The sequence below is a fragment of the Meleagris gallopavo genome, chromosome 8, assembly GCF_000146605.3.
Source record: "Meleagris gallopavo isolate NT-WF06-2002-E0010 breed Aviagen turkey brand Nicholas breeding stock chromosome 8, Turkey_5.1, whole genome shotgun sequence".
NCBI lineage: Eukaryota > Metazoa > Chordata > Aves > Galliformes > Phasianidae > Meleagris > Meleagris gallopavo.
In genome coordinates this window covers 28,144,411-28,172,260 of record NC_015018.2, presented here as the reverse complement: position 1 = coordinate 28,172,260, position 27,850 = coordinate 28,144,411, and the positions used below count along the sequence as shown (strand labels likewise).

Genomic DNA, 27,850 nt, shown 5'->3' with positions numbered 1-27,850 from the left:
TAAGTGACCTACACAAAGTTTAATAGAAAAATTTTACTGAATATCCTCTGTTTAATGTAAACAAGGCAGGAGGCAAAACAAAGAGCATATATTTGATACAGTTACACGATTTTACAGGGCACAGAAACTGCTGAGGATCACGGTTTGAAAACCCATGTATGATGCACAATATCAGGTCACCCTCAGACCGAGCACATCACGTAACATTGAGACAGCGAGTTACAAAGAAATGTCACCTGTGAATTCACACAGCAGGTTATGGGAGACATTACCATGCATTCACAAAGCCATTCCATGATTATAGTGCCCTGTAAAAGCATGTGCAACAATCTTTACACTAATTGTAGTGTAAGCAAGCTCGGGATTCTGGTTCTCATATTATATATAATCTATGTATATATATACATAGGTGATGTACAACCAGACTCAAGCTGTGTATCAAATCACAGCTTTTATATTGCACAGACAAATACATAGTAAGAACGTTACACAGACAGGATCTGAATACCAGGAATATTACAGTCATATGGGAAAACAACTAAGGACAAACTTGTTCTACTGGAGCTTAGCACATGGCGTATTACAAAACTTTCTCTATCAGAGTCTAAACCAAATACATACTATAAATGGAAAAAAAAGTAAAAATGTGCATATTTACACGTGTGCATCAGGGTTAAAAAGTAGTTTGAGTTTGCTTTTTGAAATCAAAAGTTATTCTAGTATTTCCTCTCAAGCATTTCAATCTACTGATAATGGCCATAGTTTCAAAGGTGATAAGCACTTGCATTTCCCACTGACATCTGGAGGGTCTGCTTAGACTGTCAACTCCAGGCCACGCATTTCCTCAGGTGCCCACCTCTGGGTAATAAATAAGCACATACAAACACAGAGAGAAACAAAATGGGCACCTCAATGGCATGCATAGATTGGAAAGGTGAAAACACGGACCTCAACTAACTAAAAAAAAAGTGCATGAAAAGTATCACAAAACAAACTTAAATGAGATCCACCTCTTAAGGAAGATTAAATCACTTTTACAAAAATAAACACCATTGTCACCATGTATGGTAATTAAGGGTTGGTAGGCAACTCACAAACCAGTAAGGATTGCTTCACTTATTAGGATGGATCCATTTCTTACAAATTTATCAACTGAGTCTCACTGGTTCACAAGAACATTGCTGTTGTTGCTGAAGATTCAGGTATCAGTGAAAACAACATTGATGCCAATGGTTTCATTTAAGATCAGGCACCTCCTGAATGGCTTTACAAATTATCACGTTGCTTGGAAAGCTCTCGCAAGTTTCATTCATAGCTGTATCATCACATCCACTTTGCACTGAAATAAGGACATCAGAAATATTCTGGAACATACACATAAAAAATAAATAACAGAAATTTGGAGGAAAAAGTAATTTAGCACAAGCAAAAAGCAACGAAGACTGAAACTGAGTGAAGCATCAGCATTTGTGCCCAACAGCTTGACTTTATCCATGCAAGGAACTGTAATTTAGGAAAATTATTGAAATTAAGCTTCACCTAACTCAGGTAGTTTAACTGCTTGTCTGAACTGGGATCTTAATTATAACAAATGTATATATTAAAAGTCACTGCATAGGCATATGTTCTATAGTATAAGTCAAGTACATTATATTAACACAGCTTCTAATACGACTAAAATTATTTGCTACTTTCAAGGCATATTTCTAAACAACAAAAATGAGAAAAGTGTCTTTTTATCCTGTGATGCTAATGTGACCTGAAAACACTTCATGGCTAAATTCAGGAGGGAAATAAGGGGGTAAGGAAGCCAGGTTGTTGTTTTTGTTTTGTTTCCTGAATTTATCTGGCAAAAACAAAACAAAACAAAACAGAATCCTTCCAGTTGCAGGGAACACTGAACACAGGTTTTATTTGCCAAAATATTTTCCCAGTTTCCCAATCACACTTTCTCCCCAGCTGAACCTGTATGGAAGCTTTTACAGCAGGACCATCTTCACTGCTGTGACAAGAATAAATTTAGCCCATTAACTGCGACACTTCTAATTAAGCTAACTTAAATGGCCTCTCAGCATCGACATTCTATATATATATATATGTATATATATTAAAAAAAAAAAAATTAAAGGGATGGATTCAGAGCAGAATCTGATTCTTGGTAGAGTCCTATGAATACAGATGAATTCTAGTGACTGAATTAGTCCTTATTTGCATATAAAAAATCAAATCAGAAATGGACATTAACTGTGCAAATAGGATACTAGAAAAGACAAAGAAAGAAATACAATGTAAACACAAGGAGCTGAACTCTTACCTTGCCTGCCTACAGGAGGAGAAAGAGGTGCTATACACCTGCACGGATAACAGGACAGCTCTCTCACCCAAAGCAGTGTGTGTGCCTGACAGGGCAAGGCTCAGCCTCTCAGATCTCTGCTGGTGCCTATGTAGCAGTGAGTTCCAAATTCTGTCTGAGGAGCCAGCTGCCACTGCATGGGAGAAATAGCAGCAAAGCTCCCTGAAGTCTGAGCAATGCAAATGGGCTGAGAGCACTCATACTGAAAAAAAAAAATCACTGAGATACAGTTCTGTACCCCAGCACTACACAAAACAGGCACAAATTTTGGTCCTACATATGGTATCAACACTTTAACTGAATTGATATTTGTCAATCTTTTGCTGGGCATTACTGCTAGGGTTAGATAAGCAATAAAAACACTTCTAAAATTACAGAACATATATATTGCCAATTTTCAAGGCACAAAAGATTGTTAAACCAATTCAAGCTAAGCAGCAACTAAAAAGAAATTAAAAATACTGTTTCAGCAACAACAACTAATGACCTATAGTTAACTTTCCTGTAAAGGTGACAAAAGCCAAGCAAATGGAGTTCACATGCAAAAACCTACAGTAAATCTAGTTACAGAGATGACCTTAAGAGCAATCACTTGGAAAGACAAAGACAAATATGATATAAACATGTATAATTCAGGTATTTGTTACGGGTGTGATCCTGAATCTGGGTTAGTTCACTAGTATGGGTTTCATACTAACGTATCTCCTGTAGTAATCCACAGGAAAATCAAGCTGAGAGTTGTCTTTAAGATTCATCAATAAAAAAAAAAAAACAAATAAAAAACCCTCATGAATATATCTCACTGTATAGGAATTAGTGGATTCTTTGAACTTATCTTCATTTTTAATTTCAACTATAATTTTGATTACATTACAACTGCAGGTGTGATTTCCTTTCACATATCCACTTTAGAAGAAAAAGAATCAGGATATAAGAATGTTTTAAAATTAATTTGCTGTTTAGAAATAATATGGTCACAAAAAGCGAATTGGCGCATGTGAGCCCCAGAACATGTATAGACCTAACTCCCTGAACATTGTCATCATAACAGAAAAATAACCAAGGTCTGATGTCTGTGGTTCTTCATGCAGTTTTTGCAGCTCTTCACACAGTGGCTAGAAATGCTGTGTGTTGGTTTAATCATATTCTAGGTCCGTTTCAATCCATCTCCCTTGTAACGCAGTGAATGGCAACAACTGGTGCAAGTAATCTAACTTCCAATTCTGCCAAAAGCCAACAGGCACTTTGCCAGGAGACGCCACCTCTTCTCATCTGGGTGTTGTCAGTAGTCTTTTGGACTGAAATAGACTAGGTGATCTTACAGCCGGGCCACTCATCAAGGCTGCTTACGGTGTAGATGAGGCATGATACTTCACAAATGCAATCGCTGCCAGCTCTTTGCAGAATTCTTCCAGCACAATCACACCCTCCAGTAATGTCATGTGGTCAATGCTGAGAGAGAGAGAGGAGGGGAAAAAAGAGCAGAGAGTCAGGACTGGCATACACAAAACCCAGCAGTGGGTCCTGAAGGAAATGCAATGCGTTTACTCACACAGGCCCTTCAGGCTCCAAGCCCAGCAGGCGTTTTCTGACCAGCAGAAGTTTGGGAGTGAAATCTGGGATGCGCTGGATTCTAACCATGAGGTCTCCAACCACCTGCAAAGTACAACACCATCAACACACAAAGTAACATCTCTCTGTGACTGACAGCAAGCTTAAATGACAGTCTTCAGTGTCTGGGACATGAAGCCACTTCAGAATCATCACAGACTCAAAGTAATACTCAGAATAGCTGCTCTGTGTCAAAAAGGGTGAGTGGTCATAAGCACTGATGACAGTAACAGTGCCAAGGATGTGGGTGCAGTACGTAGAGATAAAACAGGACAAACTCTGAAGCTTTACTTGCTACTGCCATAAATGATATTACTCACTTATTTTAATTATGTCACTGATTAATTTGTCTTGGTAAACGTTGATGCAAGCAATTGACCAGTAAATTCATGAGTTTAGGGAAAGAACAAGGGGAGAATGAAGATTATACTTTAAATGGGGAGGGCTGTTGGGAAAAGGGGAGCTAAGCCCACTGTTAGTATTGGCAGGCATCATTAATAGGCTCTCGACCAGCTTAATAACAGCTGGTGCGGGGGGTAGCTGAGGAATCTCTGACTGAGACGACTGCAGTGTGACAGGCACACAGCCAGCTCTTGTAGGATGAAGGTCTGGCAGGAAGAAACAAAATCAGAGGGAAAGGAAGGGGATTTCCAATAAATCTAGCACTTCATGGTTGATTAGAATCCAGAAAAGGGTCACAGACTGGACTGCCAAGAACAGCCTTCATCAGAAAAAACAGATGAGCAGAGATATTCAGTCAGGCACAGGTGTTCACGACTGTCTTCTGTTTGTGCATGAATCAAAGCCATCTCCTTCCTATCCAAGTGTAAACCTCTATTTTGTTCTTACAGCACTACCTGATACTGCCTGCAAGTGACAACAATGTCACCTGGTCCAATTTAAAACAGCATTCTTTGCCAAAAAGGATATTTTACATCTACACTGAAACAAACAAACAAACCTGAAGACATGTAGAGTCAGAACGAATGCTGAGAAATAGATTTTTGGTAGAAAATACGGAATTCTGATTTCCAAATCAAGAGCATAAGTATCTATTTTCAGTAAGAAGCCATTTGCCAACCTAAACTGTCCAGCTTGAAATATTCATTACAAAGTTACTAAATATATCACTGCTGTATAGACATATATAAACATTAACTGTGTGTTTACTCACCCTGACAATGACGGAGAAAAGAGACCTGCAGCCAGAGGCTAGGTTTACGTAAGGATCCAAAAGGTATTCATGTATATGAGGGTGGGGAAACAAGGAGAGTTTGGACAACACCGAAGTAACCTGTAAATTTACATCATAGGGCTGCAAAAAATAATAAATAAAAAAAAAAAAAAGGAAAACAGTGCTTTGTTATTTTCATGCTTAGTTCTTCTCATCTAGTAAGTGTTTATTTAACTACTAGAACCTTACACACAGAGCTAGAAATATCCAAAAAATAAAAAGCTAGGTTAGAAGAAGAGAGGCCCAAGCCCTATCCCACAACAGGAGTGAAGGGAATACGACAGGAAGGCATTAGATATTAAATACATAACATCTTCAACCACATGAAGCTTTTGCACACTTCATGTTTTTTGTAGGATAATAAGTCCTCTTCCTATAAAATCATTCTTCATCTCAGCTGCTAAACAAAGAACTAGATTAAACATCTTGCTTCTAGACGACTGCAAACTATACAAGCTCAGGAAATTGAGAGTGATAAATCCCCGTTTACAGCTAACATTCCATTTTTCTTGGAAAGAACCATGTCAGAGGCCTGTTCATCTTGTAGCAACGTGCTACTGGAGATGAGACACTGCTGGGCTGGGAAGGCAGCATGAAATTCTAAGCTTTTTCTCCATCTCCTCTCTCCACATGAATCAAATGGAAGAGGCAACACTGTCAGATGCTGGAAGACGCCGATTAGTCAGAAGGGCTTTCTACTCAAAAAAGCAGTAGCTATCTTGAAGGTGTTTCACCAGCTTAGGAAGAAACTTATTTCTACAAAAGAAAGTACTTCCACCACAGCTTCCTCATGTTCCAAGAACTCTTTATTTTGCTTTGGGTTTTTCATCACAGTGAAAATAAGCTTACAATTTAATGCAGCCCAAAATTTCCAACCTAGTCAAATTTTCTCTCATTGAGTGCTGGAACAGACAACAATGGCAAGAGTTGGACAGAAATTCCCCTGCTACAGGCCTATGCCAGTCTGAAGACATTAAACCTGGATGGTTTAACTTAATCTGTTTGATTCTACCTGAAATGGATTATGGGCCCTCATTCAATCCCTTTAGCTGCCAGAAATATATTGGCATTAACATGCTCAATGGTTATGATCACATCTGAAAGAGGATGTGTGTTCACAACCTCAAATTACCACTTTTATGTTCTGAAGTTAACCTCCCATTGAAGAATTGGAGGTTTCTTCCTCGTTCCAGAATAAGATCTGGAAGAGTTCAGTTTAACATAGATATATTTACTATATGCCTGAATTCTCATTAGCCTACTCAACAGAGACTTGACACCTGATATAATTGCTTACAAACATTTCATGCCATCTCAGATGCACAGGTGTACCCTGTCAATCTCTTTGACAGTTCCACAGAGGTGGATCCTGAAAGACCTGTGTTGTAACTGCAAGTTTGAGGGAGTATCTTGGGTGTCACAAAAATGGCAACAGATAGTTCAGGCTACTGAGTCAACCTGCCAGTCAATACAGTCAAATGAGCTGAGATGGTGATTCACTTTGCACTGAAAGACACCTACTGGTTTTTCAGTTTAACAGCTCCCAAGACTACATGGGCTGCTCTGACAGAATTTCCCCTTATTAGATGTGGATGCTTAACTAACATTTGGTACCTTAATTCTGAACTTGCTGCTGTCATAGAATCATAGAATGGTCTGGGTTGAAAAGGACCACAATGATCATCTCGTTTCAACCCCCCTGCTATGTGCACGGGGCAGACCAGGCTGCCCAGAGCCACATCCAGCCTGGCCTTGACTGCCTCCAGGGATGGGGCATCCACAACCTCCTTGGGCAACCTGTCTTACAGATCTTTTGAAGTGAACATATTTATTTCTCCCAGTCAGTGGTAGTCATTTCCATACTTAAAATTCCAGCTACAGCTTTTTAACAAAGCTTTCAAATCCTGGGCCAGGGATGTTCTTCGTAACAGGAATTTCTACCTTTTGAGTTATTGTGAAAGATAAAAGCTACTCTGCAGATGCAGACACAAATTTCTTCCATAAATCCATTCCACTGCCTGTAAAACTGAACTGCTGGAGAAGGTCTTTCAGTTGTGAGTCAGTCAATTCATTAGGAGGCTTTGAAGCCACGAGATTTATCTGGTGTTCACACAAAGAAAAGGAAACAAAGTAGTAACACGTGCTGCATTGTTCAGACAGATTGCTGTTGTGATTTAAACTAATTGAGAGTATTAAGGAAAGCTGAGCTTTTATTTCTGTCCATATGTCAGCAGACTCAGTCAGACAGCCTAAACATCTTCTCTATAACTACAGAGGCAAAAACCAGCAAGATTTGGAGTTCAGGAAATTCTTTCAAAATTCTCAGGAAACAGTTCCATAGAAATTCAATGTTTAACATTAACAGGAGGAAACAGACCGTGCCTCGCAGATGAGGAACTACATTTGAACAGCCTTGAAACAAGTTACTTCACTTTGGTGCCTCAGCTGTCCTCTGTCAGGAAATTTGGTTAATAATACTGACCTCCCCTGTGAAGCCTTCTGGTGTCTGCTGATAAAAACTGATAAATACACAAGAACTACCTAAAGCAGTATGAAGCAAAAATGACATCAAATACAATCTGTAAGTAGTACTGTATGATCCCCAACTAAAGGCTCTTTCACATTTTTTTACATTGTCTGGATATATATATGATCAAAATGTTACTGATACACTAATTTTACATGTTGCTCTATATGATTTATGCATTTCACTATGAATAACCCCAAATATTTTATTTTATTTTTTTATTATTTTTAAGGCAAGCCTTTGGTACAAGACAGGAAGAATTTATCCCTGCTGTTTAATTCAGGCAGATCATTTTACTTCTTCTTGAGTCCAGCATTTTTGACACCGCAGATCCTAACACCTTGCTTGACTAGCTCATGCTGACAGGCAGTTTATTAAAATGGGTGCTGTGCTTCCATGCCAGATGCTATTTTTATTGTAATTGCATGCATCTGATACATGCAGTAGCTTTTCTTAGGGGATGCAATTCACTTTCTTTACTTTTTATAATGTATGTATCGTTGTTCAGACAAGGTTTTTATATCCACAAGGCTTCTTGTTCCTGAAAGCTGATGATGATCAGATCTCTTCATGACTTCAATCTATAACCATTTCAAATACTAAAAAGCACAGTATAAGTCTACTAGAATCAAAACACTGAGAATACACAATACAGCAACAGAAGTGTTTGGCTTTCTTTTCTGACTTCTGAATGATACACGTTGGTACTCTCAAACATTCTTCTCCTCTACACACTCACAGAGCTGACCTAGAGACAACTGTTGGCTTCCTGCCATGTTCCCTGTGCATTTATTTGTATGTCTAAATGACTCTTGTCCTGTTTATAAGCTGGAAATTTGCCACTATCACAACTAACTAGTCATTCTGTAGATAGCTGCATATGCAAAACTGAACAGAATTGTGCAAACCTCCAAAAAATTGGTACCAGTGCATCTATAGCACCTTCAGCTGGTGTTACAGGGAGGGTAATCTAGACCCTCAGGGATCGTTTTCACTAGCAAGGAAAGATATCTTCCTCAATGAAAATAGAAATGTTGACTTGATTAATTTAAGTCTAGAATTCAGTGAAGGCAAGTGACCTCCTTTTCACCTCCCTGAGCCTTCACTTTGCTTCTGCTCAGAAAGATGAGGTCATGCAGGCTGGCTAGATACAGAAAGAAACATAGAGCAGGAAAATTCACTTTCTTTAAACTCCTTTATACTAATCTGGGTCTGACATGTCCTTTTCAGGACAAGGATCCTGTCAGATCATATTTCATTTGTTTGCCCTTGGCAGCTATACAGTTATTATTTCAATATAATGAAAGAGGAAAAAAAGAACAAAACAAAAACTGTAAAGTGCAGATGGAAAAGGATACCTTCTAGAAATTTTCCATGGAATAATAGCAGTTTTTCCTATCTACAGGAAAACATTATGAGTGATACAGCATCTCATCTTACACAATGACTGAAATTCAAAGAACTATGGTAGAAAGGAGATATAAAGCTTTTTGTTTCCTGAAAAAATGTACATGCTTTCTGAATGTATACGCTAGAAAATGAAAACTGAACCAGAGATGTTTATACCTCTGAGTTTCTAAGATACTGTCTTAGCCTCATCCATTACCATTAGGACATTCTTGTCTTACTCATCAATTTAAATGACATTTCAATCACAACACTGGTCAAGAAAACATCTGGTACACAAAAACATAGTGACAATAATAGCATGCTTAATATAGAAGAAGGTTTTGTTCTGGTTTTCAGAAGAGAATACAGATCTCTATACATCCTGCAATCTACCTGCAACTAGGATATATAATATCATGTTGTAACAGACACCTGAATTATGGGAATCCACTGGACTTTAAGGAGACTAAGCCATTTAGTAGTGATGAAAGCAACCAAAATGGAATTTATAACCTGCTTTTTCTTACCTGATCAAGAATCCTGCCCATTCTGTCAAAGAGGACTTTTAAGAAGTGGCCTTCAAAAAATGATGCTTCTAAATTGCACTTTTCCAAAGATCTGGGAGATCCAGGCCACTCCCACCGTAAGCAGATGAGACAGTAATCCCGGAACTAGAACAAAGCAGTGAGGAAAACACTCAAAACCTCTAGGAAATTGTTTCATTTCCTTATAACAGTATCTAAGCCTTAAAACCATAATCTGTAGTTACGTGAGAAATCTAAGTCCAAAAAGAATATTCATTCTAAAACAAACGTTATCAGTTTCCATACAGGCACTTCATTTTCTTCTCGACATGCTGCCAGGTTAGTTTCAGAAACAAAAAGCTAGGGCTTCCAAAAATCATCTGAGACCAAACAAGGTAAGGCTGCAAATACACATTTTGATTATTATGTGCAGCTTATCTCAACATCCAACCCAGATTGCTTGCCAGTTCCCAGGACAGGGAAGGCACGTGGATGTGCAGGTGATACAGACTCAGTGTACTGCAGGGCTTCCTCTTCCCTCAGGTTCCTACCACCCACAGTAGTCTTTCTCAGTTGCCTATCAGCTCCTGCCTCTGATTTGCTGGGAGCTGCCTGGTGTCTCACTCTCTTGGAGTTATACCTTGAAAGGAGCACCAGTTATGAACCAAATTAAGGAAAGCAGGAATAAACAGTAGCAAAAGCGAGGCAAAACAGACTTCACTGCGTGCAGCTTACACACTTGTGCAGGCCTCCAGGAATAGACATAGGGAAGCAGAAAGGCTATTTGGATGTAGTAACAGCAATAGGCAGTGCTATTCTTAGGGGAGAAATATTTTAAGAGTAGCCATATCACTGTCAGGAAGTGACAGAAACCAATTCTTTTCTCTAATAACTCCCAGAATACTCTTTTTCCCAAGGCAAAAAAGAAGTACAAGGATGATATGTATTTTCTGGCATCTAACAATAGAACATAGGGGAATTCTACCTCAACCTTTCTTTCCTTGTTCTCTATTTTCTATTCCCTTTCTTTTCAGTAGACACTACAGATAAAACAATACAACAAATACAGAAATCCAAGCTTCTTATCCTAAACTGTTGATATCATAATTCAGAGACCACGGAGTTTTTAAAGTACCTACAAAATACAGCTCTCAGTTACTTTACTTCACACAACTTTTTCCATTATACAAGAGTCATGGGGCTTCAGTAAGAAAGCAGAAAATAAACAGTGACCTCTGATCGAGGACACTTCAGACTACATTTGTGAAAACAAAAGCTGTATTTATTTCAAATTAGTAAATCATAAAGATTTCCCTTCCTACCAGAACCATCAACTTGAAACCTGAATGCCTCAGGCTGTGCATTCCCTATGATGTGCCTTTATTTTTGAAGTCCCAGATTGCATAATTCCTATGCAGCATTTTAATTTCCCTTTAGTTCTTTCAAACAGCTTGGCAGGCAATTCTCCAAGAGAATGCAGATAAATGCAAAAGCAAATTAAGAACCTATCTGCAGTTCAGATTTTCTCTCAGTGTATTTGTTAGATGAATATTAATGCATTTAATGTCATTCGTTATTCCCACTAGAGTAATATGAGGTGGATTCACAATCAAAAGAAATCTCTAAAGCTAAAATTTCATTAGAAAATAAAAATTGAATTTTCCCATCTTCCATTACAAAAAGATGCATGTAGTAAGACTATTTATAGAACCTTTTGTATACCCACATCAGCATTTCAAATTCTCAAGGAATAAGGAAAAACTTACTTGTCTGTGGGCATCTCTGAGGTAAGTATCATAACCCGTACCCTCCACGTGGTATGATGACTTAGCTTCATCGGGTACAAGACAGAGAAAACTAAAGAGACAAAGGAATGTTAATGAATACCTATAATCCACAGTGCACAAGATCAATACCTTCTCATCATCTGTAATAGCATACACTATACTGAACTGTCCGGCCAATTAATCCAACTGTAACTTTATGTGATGCACAGAGAATATAATATCTATTTAAGTATTCTAAGTATTTATAAAAAGACATGTACTTCAGAACTTTTCTATGTAACGCTAGAGGTAAAAACCTCAGTGGAACGCTAGCACATTCTGAAAATGAGCAGACAGAATGGACATGAAAAGGAATAGTCATAACTAGCTCAAGTAATTGCTAAAGGTCAATCTCCATATTACCAGAGCATATGGAAAATTCACTGGGGAATAAATGAATTGAAGGAGAACTACATTCAAATTTCTTAGCCTACTGCACAGGCAGTTCTATTTCCCATAGTTTGTTGTGGCATTAAGTATCTACAAATGTACGGGAAAATCTGCATACAAATGCCCTTATCAGGTATGTAGTACATATACCATACATCATTATTAATTCATCAATATCTGGCCTAAGTAACTTCAGGAAATTCTGAATCTTATTAGAGAGAGGATGTCATTAAAGCCACTTAAAAAAAAAAAAAACAATTACAATTTCTGGACAGTGAAACATACTCAGTTTCTGGACCCTTTTTCCTAGAGCTCTGCTTTCTCTATACACTAAGAACTTCTGGAGATTCCTGGGAGATCTGTATGCAGAAATATAGTAGCTGAATTTTCATATAGTGCTCATCTTATTTGAAAAACACTGAAAGACACTGGAAATTCTAAAACATTTCTATTCAGTGATGGAGATTACACAGGGCGAATTCAGGAAATTGTTGTTTTCATCTTCCTTCCAAATTTCCACTGCAAACTATATATAGCAGTACTGGAGGAAAGAAGGCAAGAAGCAACCACTTCACTGTGTGCTGCCTGTCCTTGGGCTGTTTGCTGCCTTTGGCTAACACCTTTGAATATTTCTGGATAAGTAGATAGGACAGCACTGAAATACCAGTGCTGCTTTGCTAAAGTGTATTAACAGAGCAAACTGCATTTGTCCTAATATTAGTCGCTAATAGAATTACCATCACTAAGATGCTTAGAAGAGAATCTGTCCTCTTTGTGATATCCAATTTGCACTATGTTTAGCATGCACAAAGGTATGTTACAGGTGACAGAGATGCCCCCTGGTTTTCAGGGAACGGAAGGTTATCTCTAGCACAGCAATTATTTCCTTTTACATAAGTGTTTAAGGAACTTTGGAAAGCGGGAGGTTTTTCCCTTTTTTTTTTGTAGAACAGAAAGCACTACATTAATGAGGCTTTTATTCAGAATTCTGAGTATTCAGCTGGACCATTAGCTGTAAAGCTTATCTATTCTTCAAGTTTATGCTGAATTATTTGTACTTGTTGCAAAGCTCTAATCTTTTGGGAGTAGTTTTCTGATAAAATGCCACAATTTTCTTCTGTGGAGTCATTTTACCAGCTGGCACAGAACAACACCATTACAGAGTACATTTGGTATGCACAGTGTGTGCAGACACCCACACATTCAGAGATTTCCTTAAGTGTTTGTTTTAAACTTACCTATTTACAATTTTATGAACTTCAGTCTTCCCATCATTTTTTGGATGTTCTGGACTGACAGGTGGAGAAACACTGAGCCACTCTTGAGCCCCAGTGTTATCTGGAGACAGATCAGTAAATAGCGGATCTTCCTCCAGGTCTCTGTGAGATTATATTAGACAAAAACATAATCATTTGCACAATGTTATGGAAGGCAAGAAATTCTCTGGACTAAAAGGCATGCTTTCTGTTTTTCATCTCTGAACAGTTATGATATTGTCCAGAATGCTGCCATATGCACAGCTTTTTACCATGTTAACGTGCAGAAATGCCAACCTTTACACATATCCAGCAAAATTTGTTTTGTTTTACTGGTACAAAAATCACTGCATTAAATCTCAAACTCTGTAGACATATTTTTCATTTAAGAGATTCTTACACTCTGGGAAGTCATCAGGCTATTTTAGATGACTCAGAAAAATCTAAATTAAGATACTAAAATAGCTGGATGTGACTACTCCTTATCCCTCCTTCATTAGATTAAAAAAAAATAAAAAAAATCACAACAGTTAGGTGTAGTATTCAAAAAAATTTACTTAAAGCACCCCCATTTTTTTTTTTTTCCATCAAAAAATGATTAAAGAACATAAATGTAAACAGGACACCTAAATGACTGACTGACTTTAGGAGTAATCTTACTGAATACAGTATGAATTTGCATGAGCTTAAGCTAAGTAGATGCCTAAGTAAATTGCTAAATGAAAATCTTGCAGTGCTTAGTTCAGGAAAGAAGCTTTTGAGAATTTCAGCTTTTCTGATACCCTCCCAACAAATTACATCAGTTGGTGATGTAGCAATTTGTGCATCACCTCACATATGCTCATTGTAGTTACAGATGAAAACACAGAACACACAACGTGCTCACTGTGTTCACTTTTCCTTCAATTACTAGAACCCCTGGTTTTAAAAAGTATCCAATTTAACTGTTGCAAAAATGACTTAAAAAAGAAACTTACATTGCTCCTGCAATCTGCCCATTCTCTACCACATCTTTATCTTCTTGACACAGTGGCTTATACTCTATGTAATTTCTTTCTTCTAAATTTCTCAGAACCAAGTTATAGAGAATGTGCTCGTGAGGCTTTTGCAGAAGGTGCTCAAACATTCTTAGAGTCATTATGCTGATCTGCAATGTAAAAAGCAAAAATTACATAAAGTGATGCACCACTGTCCTAATGCAGTTTGTCTTCCACCACAGTTTGTATACAGAACATCACAATTACTTCTTTATATCGTGAAACGAATGAAAATTACAGGAAGAAAAAAAAAGAAAAAAGGAAATCATCATGCTGAATGCAGTGTGTGGACTCTCCATCCCGTTTATACATCTGACAAACAATATGTGCATGTAACTTTTTTCCTATAAAACAAAAGTTCTTCTAAAATCTGCCAAAGTAATAAAATAAAAAACATAAAAAACATCCGATCCGAAGAACAACTTGCTTTCTGCGTATTATATCAGTTCCATACCAGAGGATAGTTGTCACTGTGCAAGTGAAGGAAAAAAAATAAAGAAGCAGCTCCTAAAGAATAATTTCACTGAAATCATTCTTTTTTATAAAGGTCTTTTGTATGTAAAGTGCTTAAAGTTAGTCCATTATTTTTTAATTGGCACTGTATACATTCTCTGACCTCAGGTAGTTTATACAAAAAATAGTTTGTTTTTAACCATACTTTATGTGGTAATATGACAGAACTGACAACACAGAAAGTAACATATATGTGATGCAACATATAATAAAACATAAACTAAAGTGTAATTACAGAAAACAATTAGGGGTAATCTTATAAATGAGCAAGCCCAAATAGATATGTACTGGAGACAAGCTAATAATCTTTATTAACTGTTGCAATGTGTTAGCTAGAAGAAATAGCTGGGTCTTCCCTTTTTGAAGGGAATTTTTAGGAGTGACAGTCAGAACTCTTCCTCACCAAAGTTGGCTGACACAAATACAAAAAAAAAAAACAAACCTCATGATGGCATTTCTACAAGCTCTGTGCAGGACAAAGCTAGCCAGCACACATTATTATATCAATATCACTTCTTACCTCATCAGAAATATGATCACAGTGTTCGATTAACCTGTGTCGCAATGGATGTCTGTTGATGTTTGGCAAAGTTTCTGGCTCTCTGTGTTCTCCAAGTACAAAATAAACTAATTCCTGCAGTAGGACATCTGAAGTTACTTGACGAACAATGCGATGTAATAACGCAGTTGATGTGAGGATTCCAATTTCTGAGCTGAACAATAAATTTAGTGTCAGATAGGCACCGGATTTCAGCTGATAAAAAGAAATCAGCTTGACTTAGACTTTGCTCTGCTGTGTTTTGTAAGATGCTACTCACGTTTGCATCAGCTGGGGTTCCATGACATCAACAAAAAATCGTTCCCGCACAGCTTTTGCCATAGCAACAGCAGCAATCTGAAACAAAAATACAGGATGGCACGTCTTAAACTCAAAAGCTAAGAAACAACTGGAACTCTCTATTTGCTGAATATATTTGTATCATCTGTAAACATTTCAAACCTTTTGTGCTTCTTTGATGAGTTGATCACAGTAGTCAAACCATGAAAGAAATGATATCAACGCTCTTTTCCCTGGAAAAGCAGATGCATCTTCTTTGTGGCTATAGGAATCCAAACTAGAGCATATATGGAAAATATTTATTTAGTCTACAAGCACTTAAAGAACACTGGACTCTATTCTCATTGAACTTAATAGCATCATTAATGATATACTAACAATGAAATGAACATTAAAATAGTTTTGCCTGTCTCTACCAATCTGGAAGTGCTATCGTTACATAGAAAGGCATTTTAAGGATACATTGTATGTCCAGCAAAAAACTCTGAGTGGAAATACTAAGGTTAAGGATTTCTTAAATCAGCAGGTAAAATCGATCACCCAGTCTGCTCTCCCAGGAAACAGAGCCCACTAACATCACTAATTCCTGTAGTCAGAGTCCATAAAATGAAGGCAATTGTTCTTCTCTATTCTGTAAGTGACCTCAATCAAATCCACCAAAATGACACAGCCTATACCTGAACTAGGTGGTACCTTTAGGGAAAAAAAGTATGTATTGCATTTAAAGGCTGTAAGGAATAACAAATTCACCATGTTCTTTGGTTAAGCAGTTTGATAATTACTTATCCCACTACTCAAAGCTATATTTTTTTTCTTCAAACTTCAAATTTCAACCAAAATATTTTTTTGCAAATACCCGCTTTTTGTCTGTGTACTAACAGACCATAAGTAATTCCTAATAATAAAGGCAGAGTGGGGACAAGCACTAAAATGTATTGAGAATATGACAAGCAGTTAGGCTAACAGCACGTATCTTTTCCTTCAAGCTGTTATGCAGTAACTCTTTCCTTCTTCTTTTTTACCTTAAAGATTTTACAGCAAGAGCATGCTATCAAATTTACTCTTCCTGACCTCTGCTGCACCATGCAGGGCTCACCATGGACAATGAAACTTCGAGCATGTTTCTTAAATACTTGACATCTGAACAGAAAAATAATCTGTACCTGAGACTCCAGAAACACCACCATAAATTGCCAATATAATTCAGTGGAAAATTTTATCCCTTCAGGGATCTTTGCAATGGACTGGCAGACAAATCTAGTCCTATAGCAGAAATAGAGTACATTGCACACCTAAGGTGTTCCTGCTGTACCAAAGACAGTACCTAAACCCTGCTTTTTAGACTAGCATGGGGGTGTAAACAATTTATACCTTTTACGTAACTACAGTAAATGAGCATCAGGAAGGGGTGCAAAGTCATCTCAGGTATTAAATACAAAAAGAAAATTCTTACCCCCAGTTAATTGCCTCCACTGTTTCAATGTCTAAGGGATCCAATGACTGAGGCAGGGCTCTGTAGAGGCTGGCCAGCCTGTCTGTCAGCAATTCACATAAACAAGTGCTTTGAGTCAGGCACTTGGCAGCCGCAGGTTCTGGCAAGCTCACCAAAAGCATGAGCCCTTCACAAGCCTTCACAGCTATCCGGCCATCCTGGCACAAAAGCATGGAAGAATCAATCAGGCAGTGAATGAATATCACTTGAAATCCTGAAGCAAACATCTCCCAAACAACAGTCTCTCCATTCCCCCACAGTTAATGAAAACATTTCTTTATTTCTTTTTCAGTCATTAAGATTTATTTATCTTGAATTTCTAGTAAAAGGAAATAATCAATTTACAAAAACCAATCACAAAAATCTTTGAATTACTTTTCATATTTAAATACAGACTGCACATACATGCAACTTCATTCCCTCTACCTATTTCACACCACATCCAAACGACTTCATTTTATCGCACTGCACAAAATAAAATCACTCACCGGACTTTTGGTGAGATTTAGTAGAGAATTCACTAAATTATAGTCTTGATTTGGACAAACAGTGGAGGACTCAGGTGATGATGTGACATTTAGTTCATCCAGACTGAAAGACAGATCATCTGCCTGTTGAGGAAGCTCATCTTCCTTTTCCATGTGCTCCGCTCCAGCAGTGCCAGGCGTTTCCTCAGGCTGGATGGGCTGCCCCGTGTCTGTGGCCAACGAATCCTGGCCTTTTAGCATGTCTTCTGTGATTACGTTTGTTGATTCTTTGGAAGCCATTGCTTTCAACTTATTCTGCAAAGCATTTTGTTGGAATTAAAAAGCTGAAATTGCGGTTCATCCTAAAGCACAAACCTACTACAATTTTTTACATGGGCATTTAGGTAGTACTTCACAAGGCTGGATACAGTAACCACATAGAACTTAATAGTTTGCAATAGCAGGTGAGTCTTTAAATCTACAACATTTTTCAGTCCACTTAAATTTCTGTTAAGGCCTTTCATTCTGAGGCTTTCTTGCTTTGCCCACTCTTTGACATTTATCCTGTTTCATTTTTGTTTTTCATTTCATTATACTGTTTCATTTACTTTATGAGGGCACCTTTTGACATTAGCACACACTACAGAATAACCCTTCCTAGACAAAGTCTCAAATTTGATTTAAAGTCTGAAACACTGTTTCCAGCTGGAGAGGAACTGACTCTAAACTTCTTGAGATAACACCTTCAGTGAGAATGGGGAAAAAAAAAACACCAAACATTTTATGACAGCAAAGTACTCTCAAGTTGAAGAAAATGTTTAAAAGATAAAATGGACAGAAGATACTGTAAGCTAGCATTGGGGGCACCAGGTACTGTAACAGATCACAGCGAACCCTGCTAGATGCTGTAAACTATCTCTACTTAACATGATGCTATAAATTCATCCCTGCACTAACAGAGGCATTTAAGTCTGTGCTCTGAGAGGCCAGGAAGAAACTCACACCACGGCAAAAATACAGCGCTCCTCTGTCAAAAGCACAGGTGAATAATGCTTTATCAAAACTATAAACGAGACTTCAGCACAGGACAATTTTTCAAGTCAGCAGTGAGTTTATTAATCCAAAGGGTTTCTCTCCTCTAGGATAAAGCCAAAATTATTATGAATACATCTCAAGCATTAACAATTGTAAAGAGTAACAATTTGGGGTTAATGGTTTTTAATGCATACAAACCAGCAGGGACAGGCAGCAAACTACAGCATTGCTGTGAATGCTTGTTCACTTGATGTGCGTTCTGCATGCAGAATTTGTACTGAATGGTATGATAGACTCATATAACCACATCCCTGGAGAGGCAACCCGGTGGTAAAAGCAGCACACTGCATGCTATAAAAGAAGTAGGATGTGATTCTATGATTTTTGACTACAGAAGAAAAATGACTCCTTCAACAGATTTTATAACAACGAAAAGCATCAGGTGGCAAAGCACCCAGAATGGGTTTGTCTGAGCCGCGTTAGTGTATCACTGCATCTTCTAAACTCCTCTACTATCTCCCATATAAGTTATCAATCCATGGCAATACCTGGATGAGAACTACAATCTGTGCACATCAAGCAGAGCTGGAGCCTGAAACTGCATTTTAAATCCTGGATTATATGCTGCCGTTCGCACTTCTCAAGTAGTACTCAGTGCTTTCAAAGATTAGATACTGTTTTGTAAAGTATTTACTTTATCTTACAGCAGCCTATTACTTCAGGCACTGATGCGAGACCTAGCACACATAAAATGTATAAACGTCCCCAGAAATTTTCTGTTGCTCATTACTTTTGCATTGGCAAATAACACAAAGCAGTCTGTACATCCAACAACACATCAGCAGAGCTTTTGCACGTGTTTAAGCTTCCTGTTTTCTAATCATGCAATTCTGCAGCTTAGCTGCTCACCTGCCTCCTGCAAAGGTGCAAAACAGGATCCTGAATGACCTAATAGAAAAGGTTACATAAAACATACACTCAGTGTTTTCTAGATAAAGTACTCCTCCAAGTGAACTCAGTATCAGCAGAGAGCAGACACTATACAAGTAGACTTTTGTGTTTTCCTAATACGTAACGACTGAGTTCCAATACCTGTGGTGAGCAATACTGTGTGACTCTTTAACTTCAGACAGACTTAAAAGGAATTCTGTGGAAAAATCAGGTGATAGCATAGCTAGTGAATGCCCACTCAATTTATAGCAAAAAATATAAACCTGGCCATTTGTAGTAATGAAAATAGAAGTGAATAGAGAAAGTACTTTTCATTTTACAAAGTGAAGGTGCAGCTTTTTAACAGATACTACATTAGAACAATTTGAGGTTTTAAGAGCAGAAATTTGAAAACAGAAAAGTATGTTTCCCATAGTATAGAACAATCAGTTGCAAGTAATATTCCTACTAAGGTGAAATGAGATGGGCCAACTTAGGAGGAAATGAAAGGGAAAAAACATGATTTAACATGTTTAGCATATAATAATGGTTCAGATAGAGAAGGTAGGTCAAACATTCCTATGTATGTTCTCTTTAAATAAAACAGGGAAAACAGTTTAAAGAATGGAATACATTAAAGCAAAAAAAAAAAAATTACCACATGGATTTTAAAGGCTTTAAAAATGAGGAATGCAGTTTTTATTTCAACAACAAAAGTAACTTTTAAAGAAATATTTAAAGAGTATTTAAAAGTATCTTTAAAGAGATACTGTTACGCCAAATAGTCTTGTTAAGCAACATAAGTGAAAGATTTTATTAAAATAAAAACAGCTTTTTAACAGCGAGGTATTTAATATGGAATCATAAAAGGGAAAGTCTAGGCCTACAGATACTCCTTTTCTTTAAGTTCATGAATGACTACAGGGGCTCATCAGAAAAAAATTACAAAAGGAAGTAAAACTTACTGACATACAGGCAGACTGTTTTGGAGAGATCTATCTGATTTTCAGCTTAAATGTTAGAGATCTGAGAGTTAAATGCTACAGAGTTCTGTAACTTCACCCTTTCATGCATTTGAAGGTCAGAAGCAGATACCAAGTCACTACAGCACCTCTAAGAGGCACAGACAGGAACAACCAGAACATCCTCTTCTAATAGAGGGCGATTCTGCAACCCAAAAGCCTTATCTGGAAAAAACTATGAAAAGTGAGGAAAGACATCTGCCTTCAGCTACAGCATTTAGAATAATTCTGTAAAGGAAGCAAGAGTGAGAAGGAACGTCCCTCAGCGTGCCTGAACTTCATACTCAGCATTTTGAGAAACTGGAATCTCTTTGAAATTAGGAATCACCTGGTTTTTCATGCCAAGACTTTTAAGATTATAATCTTGTTATATTATAATCTGACAAAATATTTGTAGTTTCTATGATTGCCATTCCCTGATTTGACTTCAGGGCCATTATTTGAGCAGAGCAGTTACTCAGAGGGTTTTAATTCTTCTTTTCAACCATACAACTTACAAAACAAAATCCATACGACTTGCATCAAAAACCATCCTGGTTTAGACTTGTACTGTATTCTGCACGTAATGTATCTAGTAGTTTGCTTCTAAATGCCTCTAATATTGAAACATGGAATCTTCAGCCCTTATACTACTTTTACTACTGTGGATACAAGGGCAATTGAGACAGTTTAAGTAAAAATAAACTCAAGATGGATTCTACTAATTGACTTATAAGTGATATTCATATACTTAATGAGAAAGAACAGATATTTGCTGTTTATCAGCCTCTGCTGCTAGAAATTGTTGTTTGGGGAAAACTTCTAAAATATTCCTGAAGTACAGCAAATCTACATCTTTTCAGCTATAGATCACACACTTAATACATACTGTGCCATTGCAGCAAACATCAAGGTGGGAGAAGGAAGAACTTATAAATATGCTTTTAATAAATTAAACTTTTATATGTTCTTTCTAAATGGGAATGGAGAGTCTCTACAAATTCTTGTCCTCCCACTCTGGTTTCATCAATGCTATGTGTTAAGTTCCAAGATGGGAGTAAAGATATTTGGCTTTCTTACTGATGGAATATATTGCCATATTGTAGATTGTGAGCTGGCAATGCAGCTAGACCATATGTGTCACTATCAAATGAGAGCCCAAGACCACAGAACACTTAGCATTCTGCAAGGTTTCAGTGCCCTGTGCAATCTGCACCTTAGCCTTCACTGGGCGGAAGACAAAATAACAAGGAAGCTCAAGGCTTCCTCACAATGTTCTACATTACAATCCCTATTAATCGTAGGGCTAACAAAACTTGATTTTGTAATTTGGAGAGTGCCCTCTAAAGGCTCAAAGGGAAAGAACCTCAAGCAGCTACATGGGAATCCTGAATGAAATTTGAGATAAAAATTATGGGATATACTGAGTCTTTAGAAGTGAAAGACTTTTAAAACCACAGAAAAAAAAAAAAAAAAATCACACACTGAATGAAAACTAAGCTATGAAGTCCAACATGCTACCTCCTGTTCTCTACAGATTTTGTCCATGACCCACTCATATAAAAACATGTGGAAAAACTCAGATTTGTTCTACTCACCTCAAGGAAAAAGTTGACCAGGTATGGATCCTGCTTCAGTTTTGCACATACTATACAGAGAAACTGAATTTCTTCATTTTCTGTTGGTGTTGCCAGAACTTCACCACACAGCCTGATCAATTTCTGTCACATACAGAAAAATGAGCAATTAAGACAGGAAGGAAGTTACAGCTTTGTTTAGGAGTTGTGGATGGGATTCTTTACCATACACATACTATGATGGTGTGTGATTCCTGAATTGAATGTCTGCTCTGGATTTAAGACTGCTTGTAAAGATTTCTTTATTGTTTATGACTTGTACTGCAGTTGCAGTTCAAGAATCTAACTAGCAGTATGTTAAAACTGATCCTATACTTAAGCAGTAGTTTAACTTACTCAAGAATAAAAGAAAAAAAAAGATATCATTTGCTAAAACAGAGTAAGAGACATTTGTCATACAAAAGCAGTTTACTTAAAAATCTGAACAGTACCTGCACTGGCCTATGCACATTGATGTGGGGAAGAAGAGGTTGCCGTATTCTTCCAAGAAGTTTTGTATAAAAAGCCAAAACTTGCTGTTTCATTCCTGGAGGACACTGGAACAAAAACAGATGAACATTAACACTAATGTAACAAATGTAGAGAGAAACACATGTTTCTCACTGTCACTCAAAACTGCTGAGATCAAACAGGAACCATTTACCCATACTTTCAATTAACTGCTGTAGTGCAGACTTCCACCATCTTCCCAGGACATATTCCCATCAATACAGAGGAAAATAAACTCTGAATTAATTGCCTACGGGTCAGATTTCTTTTAGGATATTGTGCCACAAAATCCAGCAATTCAATGAGTCAGTACATACAAATACACGATAATAACATACAAACATCCACCAAAGTGTCCACCAAAGGTGTTTTAAATTAATGAGCCATTAACTGTTGACAGATAAAGCGTTTACAAATGCACAGATGTTCCAGGACAAGAAAAAGCTGTTGCTTTCCCTGAGATTCAGGAGAATATAAATCATAAGTGTCTATGGAACGCCCATGCCCATGTTCTACTGCCTCCCATACATGATGCCACATGAAAGTACTTTCCATCAGAAACTCCATCAGAAGCGATGGCACGTGGACCTGCACATACCTCTGTTTCTGGCTAAATCCCCCCAATTCTCACATGTCCTAACACAACATAAAAAAAGCTGTTACTTCCATACATTAATTTTAATCTGCATAATTTCCCTGAGCTGGTTCATTACACACACCCTTAACAACAGTTCTAGCAATAGAAATTAGTGAACAGAGTGTGTGGCAGCAGCCAAGAAGAAGCCTAACCTGCTACTCCTGCCAAGGTAATTATCCCTGAGTTATCAAACCCTAATTATCACTTAGTTGTCAAGCAATTTGTTACAGAGAATGACAAGTTTTGAACCACAGGGGCACATCAACAGCAACACAGTAACTCTAAGTGAGTGCTATGAAAGGGTATTTTTCTCCTTCAAAACATCCTGCAAGCACCAAAATGTGTGTTTACTTCAGATGTATCAACCCACAAGTGGCAAAGCATAAAGACAGGCTGTACAAGAATTGCTTGTATAGGCATATCTAAATGAGTGCAGAATTACTTCTCTCAACTCTTAGCAACATGCTACAAATTACTTGCTTCGCATAAGTCAAGATTTCTTCTTGATTTGTTGTGAAGTTTGTAACTGCTAAATAAGTCGTACTTCTGAGCAATTCTGTATTTTCACCACATCAGTATCAGGCATCACAGCTTGGTTAAAGGACAGGGGATGCAATAACACTAACTGTAGAGATTTGGTTCTACAGAAGCAAGAAATATCTAAGCTCAGACAGCTAGCAACTTATATTGTCTTTGTACATAAAATTAAGTAGATTAAAAACTCCTGATGATGTATAAAAGGTTTAGTGAAAATGAAACCACAGAGAGCTCTATTCGTCCTTCCATCAGGACACACCATGCTTTTCTAACTGCATCTGCACCATGATACAAGAAGCTCTAGTACAACGGCTGCCAAGTTAATACATCCTATGATTCATCCAATCCCATGTATTTCAGTTCCTAAGTGTGCCAAGAAAGACATCAGCAAAAATGCACTAAGACCATGAAGTTAATTTCACGTGCCACAGAGCACATGTGAGAATGACCAGACAACACTGCCATAGGCTGGAATCGTGTCAAAAATTCAGATGCACAAGCTGTCTCAGGATCAGCTTAAGTCAATGGTTTCTGACATGGAGTCCATGTGAGCACTAACTACTCACATTCAGAAAACTGAAACATGGTATGTTATTTAATGTAGCACTTTGCACCCAAGAATCTCCCAACACTAACTGGAGGGGTGGATAATGCTGTCTTGTGGATGTCCTACTTCTAGTGTTTTCCTACTTCTAGTTTCAGTCAGTATCAGAGTGCTGATTAATAAATCTGTGTTCTCCCTTAGTCAGCACCTTACTGGTGTTTCACTTTGATCACAGTTGTGAAAGACTATTTATTATCTGTGATACATTGATAACGTAAGCAAAGAGCTATTTACTGCATCCTGCAGCATCCCACACTACCATCTACTGCAGATTTTCACTCCCTATCACAGTCACAAGCCCATACAAAAGATAATCTGTTCTGCAGAGTAGTACATACATCAGCTTTTCCTAGTGTGTAAAGTGTCTCCAAAATCTTGTGATGTAGCAAATACTCCATACACGGCCCCGTTTCACCCGATTCCCTCTCATTTTCTTCTTGAACTAGAATATCCAGCATCTGTTCCAGGTGAGAAGGAATGTTGGTATCAGTCACAGGTGCTTTGTCATCTAAATAAGAGAGATATACAATCAGAAATGACCAATATTGGTCTTATTTTTCTTAAGTCCAGTCCCAAATCTAAGATTTAAAAATAAGATAACTCATTTGAGGAATATTTTATATAAAAATCACAAAACAGACAGTATGAAGCTATCACACGATTTATATATGCATATGTATAATCTAAAAGATAGACATACACCTTTAAAACATACGAACACCTACTGGACCAAATTTTGAAAATAATGTGGAGGTTCTGCATGTTCAGTTTTCAGAAATCTTACCTAAACAGCAAAAAACTGCAGAGCCCTGAAAAACAAAGTTGGTTGTTTTTTTTTGTTTTTTGTTTTTTTTAAACCATTCCTTAAATTGAGTTTTCAGACCCATGTCTGAAAATGTAAACTGAAATATACATTAGGCAGGTATTTAACCTTGCATTGGGATAGAAGTGACATGTCAGATTTCAAAACATGCATTAACCACGCTGTAAGGAAAACTTTGCAGCCAGTAACCAAACTTAATAAGAGCGAGATATAAGTCTCAAGAACTTCCTCTTTTGCACAGCATTCTGAAATTGAAAAACAGATCAAATTAACTAGCATTTGACTAGTTCCTTTGCTAACTAGATAAATAAAATGGCTTTTCCAACAATAACAACAACAAAGCCATCCCTGACGCTATGTTGTTTATTCTTTATGAAATTTTAGGTTTGGTTCTTATACTTTCTGCATTAAGATAGCATTCATTAAATTTTACAAAGGAAAGGGTAAGATACTGAACAAGTAGTGAAGTCATGAAATACTGGATTTATGTCACTGGCAGTGGGAGATGGCATTAACGTGCAGTAGAGCACATCCATATGTGTACAGATTTTGCTTTTTTTTTTTCAGCTAAATTCTCCTTGAACAAATATCCCTCTAGGGAAATAGCTACTACTTTTTATGCGATCATCTAAAAATAACTGCCAGTTGCACGCAAATGGCAACAAGAACACAAGGGAAAACTGCCACATCAGAGTGATTTTGGTTTCCACCACAACCTCTAATTATCCTACTGTTTGCTGCAGTTTCTTAGGGAGAATTCTGCTTCCACAGAAGAGCACAGAAATCTATCCACTGACAGAAAACTTATTTTTCACAAGCCTTTTGAAAGTCTGTGGGATAGGTCAGCTTTTATTCTGTACTATATAATCGTATCAGTTTTCCTCTACCACTCTCATTTCCACCTTAGGAAAGATCACACAGCATTCCAAAAGATGAGTATTTAGAACAGGGGTCAAATTTCAGTTTGCAAGAGTAAGTATTGGCATAAACAACATCACCTGTCCCAGACAGAAACACAGACTGCATAGCTACTCTAACAGAAATGCAGAATTAATAAGCTTGAGGAAAGCATGATAGCACTCACTTTTTAAACTACTAAACTAGAATAAAAAATTGAAAATGGATGTGTTGCATATCTGCTGAAGGAAACCAAAGAAAAGGTTAAGAACAAACAACTATAGCCATAATTCCACAAGAACACCAATTTTGTAGATGAGCAGAACTTTTTACATGGGTAGATAGTGACAGGACAAGGAGAAATGGTTTTAAACTAAGGGGAAAGAGATTACCATCAGATGTCAGGGAAGTTTTTTCACTGAGAGTGGTGAGGTGCTGCCACAGGCTGCTCAGAGAGGTTGTAGATGCCCCATCCTGGTAGTGTTTAAAGCCAGGATGTAAGGGCCCTGGGCAATCTGATCTAGTACTTGATCTGGCAGCCCTGCCTGTGGCAGGGGGGTTGGAACTTGAATGTCCTTGAGGTCCCTTCCAACTGAAGCCATTCTATGATTCAATGATTCTACGGACAAGTTTTATGTAAATTTTTCTCTGAATCTGCTCACAAGCTTACTTTGTATTATATAATAAAAAAAAACACCTTTCACTAAGATAATACACTAAAGAAAAATATTTATTACTGAGCATGCAGAACTCCAAAAGCCTTGTAAAATGCATGACCACAAAACTGCTGTGCGAAGGTTGCTGTTAAAGTCTTGGAAGAAAAGGAAAATCCCTCACGTCAAACAATAAAAAGGTTAAAAGCAGGCACTACATGTCTGTAGCTGTCTGTTTAATTTACACAGAATACATGAAGGCAGAAATTGGGTCAGATATGAAAAGGGACAATTCCCCACACAACAGTCAGGAAATGACCTTTATGCCACAGCTGTTTGTGCTCACATTTTTAGAGATAAAAAGAGGTACACAATATCTCTAATAATTATTATTATTATTGATATTTTGAGGAAATACATGACTCATTTTCTTAATCTTTTTAACAACACTGAAATTGGGAACTCTAGTTTTCACATAAAGATGTAAAACCAGAGCATTTTTTCTCTTACCTGAAGTCTCTATGTAATAATGAGTGATTGCCTTCCAATGGTAAACAAAATCTTCTTGTAATGGAAGGGAAGGTGCAAGCTATGGGGAAAAGAAAAAGAAAAAATAGGTTAGGAATTAAATAAATGCGTTTCTGCAGAGATTCAAGTGAATTTTGGAATCAAACTGCTGCAGACTAATGGAGACCCATGTGTTACTGACTAGATGTGAACACCACTAACAATCTCAGTGACGTCTCTACAACCAGACAATCTATTCAAAGCAACACAAGCAATCACGTATCAAAGCAACACAAGAAAAGTGGATTTGAGCTATTCAGAATTCAGAATTTTTTTCTATAGTAAAAGTCATGTTTTTTCTCAAAATCTTCTCTTGATGCCACCTTCCCTTCTTATAAGCTGTCCTCCTTCCTCCCTCCACTCTCTTAAAAATACTGATTAGCTTCTTCCAATTAGCCCCAGCTTCTAGATCTTTTTCCTTTGTACACATCAGACCCATCCTTTGGAATTGAGACACTGTTCTGTCTCTTAACAAATGTGTTACTTCACTTTTGAAATAAAAAGAAGCTCCTTTTTTTCTGAAGGAGTTTACGAGCACGGCTGGCACGCAGGAAAAGGAACGTGCTACAGAAGCAAAGCCACG

The 27,850-nt window shown here is 37.5% G+C and overlaps 1 protein-coding gene across 2 annotated transcripts; it reads right to left on the bottom strand.

Moving 5' to 3' along the window:
• FAM160B1 (family with sequence similarity 160 member B1) lies at positions 1–27,313 on the bottom strand. 2 transcript variants are annotated; one of them, XM_010714779.3, is made up of 17 exons: positions 27,211–27,313; positions 24,666–24,835; positions 22,492–22,596; positions 22,022–22,144; positions 19,402–19,440; positions 17,479–17,772; positions 16,952–17,148; positions 15,661–15,775; positions 15,479–15,555; positions 15,181–15,373; positions 14,088–14,257; positions 13,093–13,233; positions 11,405–11,495; positions 9,642–9,785; positions 5,139–5,279; positions 3,906–4,009; positions 1–3,805 (listed from the first exon to the last, which is right to left on the bottom strand). In XM_010714779.3, the coding sequence occupies exons 2-17, from the start codon at positions 24,783–24,785 to the stop codon at positions 3,700–3,702; spliced, it is 2,160 nt and encodes a 719-aa protein (XP_010713081.1). In that variant the 5' UTR covers positions 24,786–24,835; positions 27,211–27,313; the 3' UTR covers positions 1–3,699. The 2 variants fall into 2 exon arrangements, with proteins under 2 accessions (XP_010713081.1, XP_010713083.1); XM_010714781.3 differs by lacking the exon at positions 19,402–19,440.
• Positions 27,314–27,850: the final 537 nt, after the last annotated feature.

Excerpts from the sequence above, each read along its gene's own strand:
- FAM160B1 (XM_010714779.3), bottom strand. The coding sequence starts at position 24,785 with ATGCTGGATATTCTAGTTCAAGAAGAAAATGAGAGGGAATCGGGTGAA. Across the intron at positions 15,556-15,660 it reads TCATCAAAGAAGCACAAAAG|ATTGCTGCTGTTGCTATGGC; the intron begins GTTTGAAATGTT and ends TTTTTGTTTCAG. Across the intron at positions 3,806-3,905 it reads TTGGAGCCTGAAGGGCCTGT|CATTGACCACATGACATTAC; the intron begins GTGAGTAAACGC and ends TCTCTCTCTCAG.